Source organism: Protopterus annectens, chromosome 4.part0 (assembly GCF_019279795.1).
Source record: "Protopterus annectens isolate FY-2018-M chromosome 4.part0, PAN1.0, whole genome shotgun sequence".
NCBI classification, from domain to species: Eukaryota; Metazoa; Chordata; order Ceratodontiformes; family Protopteridae; genus Protopterus; species Protopterus annectens.
In genome coordinates, this window is record NC_056733.1 from 671,549,267 (window position 1) to 671,562,489 (window position 13,223).

At 43.0% G+C, this 13,223-nt stretch overlaps 1 protein-coding gene across 1 annotated transcript in view; it reads right to left on the reverse strand.

The window, feature by feature from the left end:
- The window catches only part of TCTN1 (tectonic family member 1), a 1,166,238-nt gene that overhangs the window by 327,035 nt on the left and 825,980 nt on the right, over positions 1–13,223 (reverse strand). The window contains exon 11 of the mRNA XM_044068635.1: positions 3,157–3,239. Coding sequence (XP_043924570.1) covers positions 3,157–3,239 — 83 coding nt within the window. The remainder of the gene's footprint in view (positions 1–3,156; positions 3,240–13,223) is intronic.

The window sequence follows — 13,223 nt, forward strand, 5'->3', positions numbered from 1 at the left end:
CAGAGAGAGTCTTACCATCCTGTTCAGACGTGGTGAGAGTCTCTTTTACTTGAGGCCCAAACAAGGACGAACCATCGAAGGGGGTGTTGGTAAATGAAGACTTAAAGGGTTCCGCAAATTGACAAAGGCACATCCAGGAGTGTCTGTGTAAAGCTACTCCAGTACATGCTGCCCTACTTGCTCCATCTGCCGCATAAGAAATGAGCCTCATGGAGGAGTTTACCATGGAGGTCAAGGTCGCAAGCTGGGAAGCTGCCTTGTTCGCAACTCCCTCAGCTGTAGGATCTTGCAGGGTATCTCCTAGCTCCTTCAGGAGATCCCTCTGAAGTAATTTGAAATGTGACAAGTAATTCAGTGATCTGACAGTAAAAGTCGCTGAAGAAAACATGCTTCCCATACCTGTCTATCGTACGAGACTCTTTGTCTGGACAGATGAAGTTTCCACAAGTTCCTTCTTGGTGGATGCTGCCACCACCATGGCATCAACAGAGACTCCCTTGGAGAGGAAAGACTTATCTTCTGGAGCTGTAATAAATTTGTTGGGTCTCCTCGTAACAGGTTCCATGGTCTCTGGAGCGCTCCATGCCTTAAGACTCACTACTGGCAAAAGTGGGTCGACAGGCGGAGACACCCAAGAGGTGGGGTCAGGAACCAAATGCGTCCAGGTATACGGACTCATCCATAGAAGGGGGTAGGGACTTCCAGCCACCCCTCTGGCTAAAGATTTCCAAGATGTCTGAAAAGGAGGCATCCTCAGAGGGGGAGACTGTGGGGACCCTTCCTACTCATCCAGGTCCATATCCAAAGTGATAGACTCAGGGGAGTCTAGATGCTTCCTCTTACATTTCTTCTTCCGAGGGACCTCCTCTGAATGTTCAGGGGAGGTTTCAGAAGAAGTGGGGTCACCCAGTGGGGCGTCCTGGGGCACAGGTTCCCTACACTTGGCAGGAGGAGGAACAAAGGTCAGTACAGGCACCAAGGTAGAAGGAGCCAATGGAGCCCGAGTGTGGAGCAGTCTCAGGAGACAGCACGATCCTCATCACCTTGAAGGCACAACAGTCCCATGTCAAATGAGCCTCTGGCTCCAAAGAGCCCAAAGATCTCCTTCGAACCAGGAGTGAGGGCTCCGAGGCCGATGTAGGAGCCAAGCTCACCTGCGCTGAAGCTCCAAGAGGGAGAGCGGGGTTGGACAAGGGTCCAATGCCACTTCCTCCCTCTGAGCCGACGAGACAGCTTTGGCGCCCAAACCCCTCGACAGACTGAGACATCAAGGAGATTGGAGCAGTCGTCGGAACCGATAAGGGAGAAGAAACCAGAGCCAATGGTTCCACCATCACGACCTCCATGCACTCTGGCTCAGAGCTCAAGAGAGTCAGAGGAGGAATCGATGGAGAAGTTGGGAGGGCCTTAGGAGCCAAATCCTTATGGGCTGGACTCAAGAGTAATTTAGCAAGTGCCTGTAACTTGAGGAGCCTGCTGACCACTCCCTCCACGTCGTGATCCGATAGTTTAGAGGATCGAGAGGAATACGAAGAGAACCGGTGACTGCCCACTCCAGGTTGCAGCAGAGGAGATTGTGGAGCACAGCGTACCAGCTCCAAAGAGGGAGACCTTGATCTCTTATGTATCCGAACCAGCTCCGAGGACAGATGGAGCAGCCGGAGACTTAGCTTTGTCGGAGCTAATGCTAGGGGCTGACACAGCCAAAGGTTTCTCAGTAATTCTTGTCTGTTCTGAGCTCAGAACTGATGGCTTGGAGTGTTTCTCGGACATTTTGGGTGGCTGAGGACCTTGAGATGAAGCATCTTGAGGGTTCTTCAGGAGACCACATAGACTAAGCTTATTTTTTCTTTCCTGCAGGACTCTGGAGCTGAAAGCATGACAGATCAAGCAAGAGTCCTGCAGGTGAACAGCCCCATAACAGTAAATGCAACTCGTGTGCCCGTCCGTAAGGGACATTTTCTGGCAACATGAGTTGCATTTTTTAAACCCAGAGGGTTTAGACTCTTTAGACATAATGAGCACTAATCAGAGAAAAAGTTTCAACAGAGAAAACAGAAAACTATCATTCATAGCCTATAACAGTAGAAGCAAACAGGCTGATAACTACAGATTAAAAAAACTTAAAATTTTTTTCTTTTCTTTTTTTTTTTTTTTTTTTTTGAGAGGAAGAAGGAAGGAGGAGAAATGGGCTGTAAGGGGAAAGCAGACCTGAAGAAGAAAACGATGGCCAAAAACACCACAATGAGCAGAGAAAGAGGGTCGTCAGGCTAACAATAAAGGATACACACTCTAACGAGTCAATATAACCAGTAAATTTACCAAAAATTAGCAATAACTAGAAAAAATGTAAAGTACTTAGCCTGAGCCAGTATGGAGCAATCTCAACGCTGCAAGCGGCAAACAAGAACTGGGTAGCTGCCGCTAGGCATGTTGGAATAAGGGGTAGCCTCGAGCCAGTAAAAAGCTCTTGAGGTATTGTATATCAGCCGAGTTGGAGCAGAGGATCGGCTCCGAACCCAACCAGCAAGAACGAAGGCAAGATGGGACAACATAAGTATTTTTTTCTATTATGTATAACATACATTTCATTTTTTTTCAGAACTTCAACAAAGATTGCCATCCATTTTCAAGTTGATAAACTTTACACAGTTCTTTGTGTAAATACTGTATATAATTGTCTTTGTTTTTTTGCATTTCTTTATTCATCTGGCTCATGGATATATTGTTTGCTTTTCATATTTTCTTGCAATTTAAAATTCTTCCAATAAAAAGTTATTCAGAAAAGTGGTCCCAGATAAAAAAGCAGTCAAGTGTCAGGCTCTCCTAATTTAAGACTAAGACAAGTGATTCTATCTCAGAGCAGGAACTGCAGCCTTGACATATATATTTTACCACATCATTGAACAAGTTAATCAATAATCATAATTAGTATATAATAAGTCCAGGATAATATGCACTCAAGACATTTCAGTGAAAAATAATTCATGCACACAAACACTGGTGCTGTTTGCTCTACAATACAGCAATTAAAGCTGTTTTCCTGACACCTGGATTGCCTTCTTTTATTATTTTATATTTAAGAAGGGTGGAATCAGGTAATAAGCATACCTAACAGCATGTTACACAGACTAGCACATTACAAGCAAAGGATATCCTGGTGGTTTGAATCCAGCCATTAGAGGAAGACCAACAACATAACCTGGGTTTCCACTTAATGGAATCTGGGTTTTATTTTCCTGATAAAAAAATAAAAAAAATAATGATTAGAATAGACAATGTGAACCTCAGGATAATTTGCACTTGAAAGCATCAGATTTCATACTAATAGCATTAACATAAAAACTTAAAGGACTTCACATGCTGTAGAAAAGTTAGTTATACAGCACCTACAGTAACTTGATATTTGAGAGCTTTTTAGTCAACAGTGTCGTGCTGCAGAACTGTCCTCTTACAAGACTGGCAGTGGTCGGCCCAGACATCTCAGCACTGGGTGGTGAATTTACTATTTTCTTCTTGCAGTCTACTCCTTTATTCATGTACTCAATGGACCAGTAATAAATGGGAATGCTAGAACCTTCTCTACTTATTTCTTTCCAGCAAATAACATCAAAGAAACCAAGGAAAAGAAGAATTCTTTCTGCCAGACATCATTTCTGGGAATACCTGGAAAACATAAATGTGTCTTTCGGCTTTTCCCGGTTAGGGGTTGCCACAGCAGAACTCCGGTCTGCTAATGATTGGCAGTAGATTTTTACATGCCGAGTTGCCGGCCCTGACACACAACCTTCAACGAAGGCACGCCCACTCATGCATGTCTCCACACAGAAGACGCTCTAGCTGAGAATCGAACAGGACAACGTCTTTCTACAAATCCCAAAGGGATAAGCAGAGTGGACCAATGCTGCTGACTGAAATGTCCTAGATCATCTGAAAGTAATACTAGATGCTATGGAACAAAACTACCATGCCTTCTTTGTAGTCGTCAGTCACTGGGTCATTTTGTGTAAAAGGCATTGTGGCATTTCCTTCTCCAATAGAACATAATTACTGGGATTATCTATGAAAAGTCCATACAGAGAATGCCTTTCAAACCTTACTCTGTCATTGAGTGGTGGTCCAAGTTACAACAGCTTAGGTTCAGACAAAAAGATTTTCTAAAGCAAGCAACTGAAAATGCTATGGCTCTTGTGGAACTGGCTTTACCTAGGTCTGGCAGACAGTTCCTACCAAGGCAATAAACTTTTAAACAATGGCTAAGCTATGTTGGCATGGCCTGTTTGGTAACATAATTTCGTTGTCTCTTTTAATCAAAGACACTAAAAATCATTTTTTTCATTTCTAAAGTGTGTTGAAAACTCTTTGACTGGCCTTTTGATTTTGAGTTTGTTCAAAAGAGCCACTCCTACAACGGACTTAATCAAGAAATAAAAAGGTGTACAGCCTGGTTTGGAATGCTCTCACAAGCAGCTTTAGGGGGAAAAGTCAAAGTTATGCATTCACCATAACACTGAATTATTTGGTTAATTCAGTCTTCAATAACTGTGTGCACCACCTATGGTCAGTTCAGCATATATAACTTGCCAGGCTACACAAATACCTTCCTTTCCCATGATACCTCCTGTCTCTCTCCTCCATTCCCATGATACCTACTGTCTCTCTCCTCCATTTCCAGCTTCCGACTAAGCTAAAAAAAAGCAATATGATGGAGATCTACAGTAAACTGCCCTCCACTCAAACATGGGGGGGGGTGGAGGGGGTTGATTAATAAAGACTGAATCGTTCAAGCGTATCTAGCATCATGGCAAGTACGTGACTTTCATATCTTTAAGGAGATTCGTTGTCATTACCTGATGAGACTTAAGTCTTCAGGTGGAAGACTTTATAAACACGTCTACTAACACTGTGGCCCAAACAGAACTCTAGACTGGAGTACAATGTCTAGTTTCAGGCTAAGTAATAAATCCCAAGTTGGACCACTTATCAAAATGTATCTGAAGGTGATCACATTATTACTGTACTAGGAAGGCCCAGTCAGACTACATTCAACCTGGCTACCATACTGCAATGACAACGATGAATCACAGCAAACCTCGGTGAAGCTCATTCCATATGGTGCCCTCAGTGCCACATGTGGGGGGAGGTACAGTAATCTTTAGCAAAGAAGACACCCTATAATAGCACAACTGACATGCATCTATTCCCAGTCCTTTTACAAAAGGCCAATCCATCCTTAAAGGTAACAGAAGTCAAAATCATGCCATACTCTTTACTAAGAAAACTAACCTACAGACTACTGAAACTGATGGTGTCTCCCTATTGAAATGTTGGCACAGCATTAGGAGTGACTACAAACAGAAAAAAAAGAAAATTCAAGAGAACAGTAAATACCCATCATCATTCTTCTCCTTTGTTTTGCATGGAGACAAGCTGCCCAGCACCCCTCGATGTGGGGGGGCAAGCCCCCAATGTTCCCCAGCAAAACTTACATATACAAACCCAGACATCACCACTCCTTGGAGACAAAGGAATACTATGAGAAACGTCAATCTTACACTTAGTACATGTAAATCTGGATATTCAGCCATTCAGTCTCAACATTGTAGGGCTCGCTAAATCAGGTTCCTACATTTCAAACAGATAACCTGATATTAGTCTGCAGCAAAAAAGTGCATTTAAAGTGTTTTTGCTACTGTTTTAACTGCTTTTCTGCAAAGAAAAAACAAAAAACAAAACCTTTCTGTGTCGGAGGGGAGCCTTCTAGATTATCATTGTGAGTGGTAAGCACTAGGCAGCCTATCTACCACAAGAGAAGTGGTTTCTGGCCCATAAATTGTAGGTTATTGGCCGTTTGGGCAGTTTTTCCATCCATTTCAACTTTCTGGTTTAAAAGCCCAGGTTTGCGCTTGTTTAAGCTCTGTGGATCCAGTTTGGTGTCCTGCAGACTACAAGAGCAACAGGAAAGAGAAAGAAATACTCGTTCCTCCATTTTGAGTTTTTCATAATTTGCTGCTCTCTGCACCTGTTTTTTGTAATTTTTAATTTATCTGCATTTATTTAAACTGTATTTGCCTTAATATTGCTATACACTCAAGTGTGCTAGCTTGTACTGCATTTAAAGTTTTTGCTACTGTTTTAACTGCTTTTCTGCAAAAAAAACCAAAAAACAAAAAAAAAGTTCTAAGCTTGTTTCCCGCCTTTCCTGTAACTAGTCTAGTCCAGAAACAGACTTGCTGTATTCAGGACGGTTTTGTAAGTTTCTGAGCCCCAAAGACCTTTCTGTGTTGGAGGGAAGCCTTCTAGCTTATCAGTGGGAGTGGTAAGCACTAGGCAGCCTATCTACCACAAGAGGAGTGGTTTCTGGCCCAGAAATTGTAGTTTATTGGCCATTTGGGCAGTTTTTCCATCCCTTTCAACTTTCTGGTTTAAAATCCTGTGTTTGCATGGGTTTGCACTTGTTTAAGCTCCACGGATCCACTTTTGGCATCCTGCAGACTACAAGAGCAACAGAAAGGAGAAAGAGGTACTCTAAGTGCCTCCATTTAGATTTTTTCATAATTTACTACTCTCTGCACTTGTTTTTTTGTCGTTTTTAATTAATCTACATTTATTTAAACTGCATTTGCCTTAATATTGCTACATACTCAGGTACGACGTTGTCCTGTTCGATTCTCAGCTACAGCGTCTTCTGTGTGGAGACATGCGTGAATGGGCGTACCTTCGTTGAAGGTTGTGCGTCAGGGCTGGCAACTCAGCACATAAAAATCTAGTACCAACCATTAGCGGACTGGAGTTCCGCTGTGGCGACCCCTAACCGGGAAAAGCCGAAAGACACAACAACTCAAGTGTGCTAGCTTGTACTTCATTTAAAGTGCTTTCCTACTGTTTTATCTGCTTTTCTGCAAACAAAACAACAACAATAAAAAAAAAGTTCTAAGCTTGTTTCCCACCTTTCCTGTAACTAGTCTAGTCCAGATACAGATTTGCTGTATCCAGAACTGCTTTGCAAGTTTCTGAGCCCCCAGACCTTTCTGTGTTGGAGGGAAGCCTTCTAGCTGACCAGTGGAAGTGGTGAGCACTAGGTAGCCCCCATCTACTACAAGAGGAGTGATTTCTGGCCCAGAAATTGTAGTGTATTGGCAGTTTGGGCAGTTTTTCCGTCTCTTTCAACTTTCTGGTTTAAAAGCCTCTGTTTGCATGGGTTTGCACTTGTTTAAGCTCTGCAGATTCAGTTTTGGCATCCAGCAGACTACAAGAGCAACAGGAAGAAGAAAGAGATACTCTGCCTCCATTTTGATTTTTTCAAAATTTACTGCTCTCTGCACTTGTGTTTTGCATTTTTTAATTTATTTGCATTTATTTAAACTGTATTTTCCTTAATATTGGTACACACTCAAGTGTGCTAGCTTGTATTGCATTTAAAGTGTTTTTGCTACTGTTTTAACTGCTTTTTTGCAAAAACAAAACAAAAAACGTTTTAAGCTTGTTTTCCGCCTTTCCTGTAACTAGTCTATTCCAGATACAGATTTGCTGTATACAGGAATGTTTTGTAAGTTTCTGGGCCTCCCAGACCATTCTGTGTTGGAGGGAAGCCTTCTAGCTTATCAGTGGGAGTGGATAGCACTAGGAAGCCTACCTACCACAAGAGGAGTGGCTTATGGTCCAGAAATTGTAGTTTATTGGCTGTTTGAGCAGTTTTTCCATCCCTTTCAACTTTCTTGTTTAAAAGCCCATGCATGTGTGGGTCTGCACACTGTACAACGGCGCTCATCTGAGGTAAACTATTACTGGGGCCATAAAGTCTGCTGTTCAATTTTTCCCTTAGAACATGCTTGTTCTTTTATTTCTTTGTATTTCAATTAGCTTAATTGGCTAGCACTTTAACAGGCTTTTGTAGCACTTATTGTAGCACACTTAGGTGCTATCAGCACTAGCTGTTCCTACGCAGTAACAGCACCAGTACTTATTAGTTATGACCACCCCTCCTGGTATGATTGCAGGGCAATTTCCTGGGCTTTCTCCTGCTAACCCGGTGCACCTGGGCATTCTGAGACAGTGTGGCAACTGTCTAATGTACACAGACAACCATCTCCTCTTACCTCCCAACACTCATACATGTGAGAGATGCACTTATATCACCAAACTGGAAGCAGTGCATGCTCTAACCAAGACCAGACTAGCTGGTGAAGAAGAGAAGGTCAACACCTTCAACTCACTACATAGAACACAGCCCTCCAAAACACCAACCATCACAACCCACACATAGAAACACAAACCATACACCCACCTTCGCGGAGGCTCTCAATAAAAATTTACCTAAACAACAGAGACCCCCGAGACAGAAACACCAACCCCAGAACACATAGCTCATCACCCCAGTGTGCCCCTCAACCTAAGCAATTAAGGCAAAACACTTTGCCCAATGTATTAATCATAGGAGACTCAATTGTGAGGTCCTCTGATGTCCCACTTACTAGGCTGAACAAGGAGAAGGTGACAGTCAGTTGTCTATCAAGTGCCAGGATCTACCGCATAACACATGCACTCAGGTCACTCTACACCAAGTACAAATATGACTCAGTCATTGTCCATGTGGGTGTGAATGACCTGAGATGTACCTCCCTGGACTGCATGAAAAGAAATGTGATGGAACTCTCGGATTATGCGTCCCCAGCAAGTATGACCCTAGCCCTGAGCAGCATTTTACCATCACCCAAAATGATACCACATTATGAGCAGAAAATGATTGACTTCAACAATTGGCTAAGTTTCTGGTGTCATTCTAAGGGGATCCAGTATCCATCTGCCTGGAACAAGATGATCGACAGACCTCGATACTTTGCCAGAGATGGCCTGCATCTGTCAACCCTGGGATTCGGGTTACTGGGTATGGCTTTTGCCACCCCTATAGTGTCTTTTTAGGCAGTGTTCCAAAGACCAAAATTCCACTGTAACAGCTACAAACAAATGCAATCTGAGGGTCATGCTGCTCAATGCTAGAAGTCTAAATCTCAAGATGCACTCGCTCAAAGCTCTCCTCAAAATGGAGAATGTCGATATCTGTGCTGTAACGGAGACCTGGTTTAAAGAGACAGAAAGCACCCTCATCCTTCCAGGCTACAACTCATTCCATAACTTTTGGTCCCAGAATACGCCCGGAAGCTCCAAAGGTGGTGGTGTCTCCATATTCTTAAAGGATACATACACCTCTAGACTGGTTGCCCAGCATAATGCATTCGAGATACTTAAGGTACAACTAACACTGGGTAAGATGGCGATACAAGTCATAGCTTGCTACAGAACCCCAAACATGTCCCTAGACTTTTACTCCAAATTCCTAAGCACCCTGGAATTTATCAAGGTCCAACCCAATACTCTCATACGGGGTGACTTCAACTACCCTTCCATCAACTGGAAAAACAATTCAAGTATCAATGTACAGGCCCAACGCTTTCTGGAATTTATCAGTTCCAATGCCCTGGACCAGCTCATTCTGACCCCGACTAGAGGAAGCAACATCCTCAACCTGGTTATCACCAACATGGGAGACCATTGCTCCATACCTAGAGTCAATTCCTCCCTGGTTAAATCCAACCACAAACTGATCACCATAGAAATCTCCATCTCACCTACAAGCCCGCTAAGGTGACCACCCTGAAAAACTTCTCTAAAGCCAACTTTGGGCTCCTAAAAACAGAGGTGCTAACTTCTCGGCACCCATGCCAATGGAAAATAGCTGCATGACTGCTGAATCATTCACCAATGCACTGCACAAGCATGTACACAAATTCATGGACCATGCCATACCAAATAGAACTATGACGCTCTCCACCAAAAAAAGGAAGCCAGTCTTGTGGTCGCCAGCCATCAATAAACTTTACAACAGAAGAAACTGTTGCAGCAAAAAATGAAGTCACAAGACTGGAAAGCCTCCCTTATCAGTCTCAACAAAAAGCTAAGATCCCTTATCAAATCTTCTAAAGCCAGATATGAAGGCAGAATTGCGGCTGACACCAAAAACAACCACAAAGTCTTTTATAGCTATATCAAAAACCTCCAAGGCAATACCCAGATTTGCTCTGAGTTACTGCACAATGACACCTCCTATACTGAGCCAACAGATACAGCCAACATACTGGCTAACAGATTTTGTGCCAACTTTACCCCCCTAAGGGCCCTTTCAGAATGGGTTCCTATTGGAACATCGAAAATGCAATTGTTCGAATCACTAAAGGTCGACCTTTAATGATAGAACAATCACATTTTCGAATGCTCCGAAAAATTTATTAAAAAAAATGTAAAGTAAAGGGTGTAGGCAGGGAGGCAAGTCCCCCTGCACCCCCCCGCTACTTAAATATACCAACTCCGATATCGCGCTACAGCGTAAGAAAGGGAAACCTTCCCTTTCCTGCTCTGTTAAAGTGTGATCTCAGAGTTGGTATATTTAAGTAGGGGTGTGTGGGGGGTGCAGGGGGGATTGCCCCCCTGCTCACAGCAGTTACTTTTTTTTATTACACTTTCGAAGTTTTAGTACTTCGATCATATGGTGTTCACCATATGGTATTCAAAGTACTGAAACTTTGATAATGTAATATGTAACCCTATCACAATAGCAGAAGAAAGCCTGGTAACCACCATTTCTGTGGCACAGGTAAAAGCTGCATTGTCCAAAGCCAAAAATACAGCATCCATGGGACTTGATAATATCCCTGGCTGTGTCCTACATGAGCTGTAATATGAACTGGCGCCGCATCTGTGTGCCCTGTTCAATCACAGCCTTAGCTCAGGCTATGTCCCTAACGAATGGTGCACTGCTACAGTCATCCTACTCCATAAAGGAGAAGCAACTACAGTCCCTGGGCACTATCGCCCCATTAGCATGACGAGTCTGGTATGCAAAGCTATGGAGAGCATCATCATGGACCTGCTTAACAAAGATACAGGCAAGCTCCAAACTCTTGACCCCACAAAGTTTGGCTTAGTTAAGGGGAGATCCTGCCTGCTGAACCTGATTGATTTCTTCGAGGCAGTCACCAAGGCTGTGGATGGGGGTAAGGCAGTGCATACAGCCAACCTCAACCTGGCCAAGGTCTTTGATACCATTCCCCACTCAGGTATCATTGATAAACTCATCAAGCTAGACATCAATCCTTACATCACTAGGTGGGTTGCAAATTGGTTTACAGATAGGACCCACAGAGTGAAAGTTGCAGATTCCAAGTCAGACTGTCGACCAGTCATGAGTGGAGTCCCACAGGGCTCAGTTCTAGGCCCTCTCCTGTTTGGCATCTACTTCTCAGAAGTCCAGGCCAATACAGAAAAACTTTGGCTGACCAAGTTTGCTGATGACTGCAAGCTAGGAGTCATTATCAACTCCCCAAGTGATGCAGACATCCTACAAAAGGGCCTCTCTGAGACCAATGACTGATGTTGGAACCATGGCTTGAAGCTTAATGCCAAAAAATGCTTTATCATCCCCTTTGGAAAAAAACTCAGTTCCGACAAATTACTTGAGATGCTACACATAAAGAAACCCCAATCCCCCTGTGCCATATACTCCAGAGATCGCAACCTTTTTACCACAATTAACAGCACAAGCGGGAGGGACAGGTTCATCTCCCAAACACTGCCCATACTCTGGAATAATCTTTCCATTCATGTTAAGCAGAGCACCTCGATAGCCCTCTTCAACAGAAATCTAGACGAGTGGATGGTAACAGAATGTTCACCCACTGCTCACTCCAGCTGCCTTACTGGATAGGGGCACTGTGAACTAACATCAGGTGGTATGGTGCCTGGGCAATTTTTTTGGGCTAGGCTTGTAAAGGCTCCATGGCCATTAGCCTAGTACATACCTATGAAGCTATGAAATGCTTCACTCCAAAAGACCAAAAGTTTACAAAAGCAGATCCGTGCATATGCTTTTGATTACTACAAACGTAATACCCAAAGGAAGATCTTGCCCTGTTCAAGAATTTACTAAACAGACCATAGACTTCATGATTATTCTAAGACTCCTGTAGAAAGTCATAATGTCCATCAATGGGCACCTTGAACTGTAATCTTGCAGCATCATTATCCTGACAGAAAACTGCTGTGGGAAAATCCTTAAGAACAAACTTCCCACCTAGACACAAGATCAGGATGGAAGATGTTGATGAATGTGAACTGCCAGCCACAAGTCTGGTTACAGAAACAGGATGAGACTGAAATCCTTGCAAGAATGTATACCATGTGACTGTTTATGTAATGAACAAGTATGTTGGAATCTAGAAATGTTTCCTGGAACACAGCTGCAACCAAAGAACTCTGCCTCTTTGATATGTCACAATGTAGCAGCACCGAAACAGAAAGGGTCTGAAGCCATGTTGGCATGTAACTTAGAAGGTTGCTGTTAGTGGGGTAATTCATAAGCTGAGGATAGGCGATTGTACAAGCACATTTGGCAGATGGTTCAAGATATTAATGAACCTCAGTTTAACATTATGCTCTCCTCCTCTGAACAATGAGATCATTTCTGCATACTTCCAGGTACAAGAACTATAGCCTTTGTGCAGGCTTCTGTTTATGACAGGGATGTTTGACAATTTTGTATAACAGTTTTCTTGCATTAACTGGTGGTAGGTCACTTGATGTACAACCATGCTGTCTAACTTTATTTACTAACAGATCTTTGATAATCTTGATTTGATGTTGGTGGGAATGTGAACTGAATGATATCTAAATTTTGATGACTGGTTGATGGTTGAGACAACCTAGACCACAAAGACTTTTTTTATGAGTTGAAGTGTAATGCAGAAAATAGTCTTAAAACTTTCTGTCAATTTCTGCATGTGGGTTCAGACATACAGAAGCTTTTGGTACTGTTAGAATTGTCAAGTGTGCTGTTGACTCATTTCCAGGATGCTTGTTGCCTACAAGCTGAACCTAGATAACAGGGACAGCCTCAAAATCTTCCCTCATATCTTGCAATATTTAAGGCTGGAGGGAACTTTTCAATATGGGTTACTAGATATGTTTGCAATGGTCTGCAGACTAATTGTCTAATACAGCAGTTCCCAACCACCGGGCCACGTGTTGCTACCGGGCCGTGGATCATTTGTTACCGGGCCGCATAGAAGGGAGTGAAACAAAAAAGTGAATGTGTCTATGTATATGTGTTTACGTTTCTGTCTGCGTGTGAGTGAATGCATACATGAAAGCAGAATGTATGTGTGTGTTAA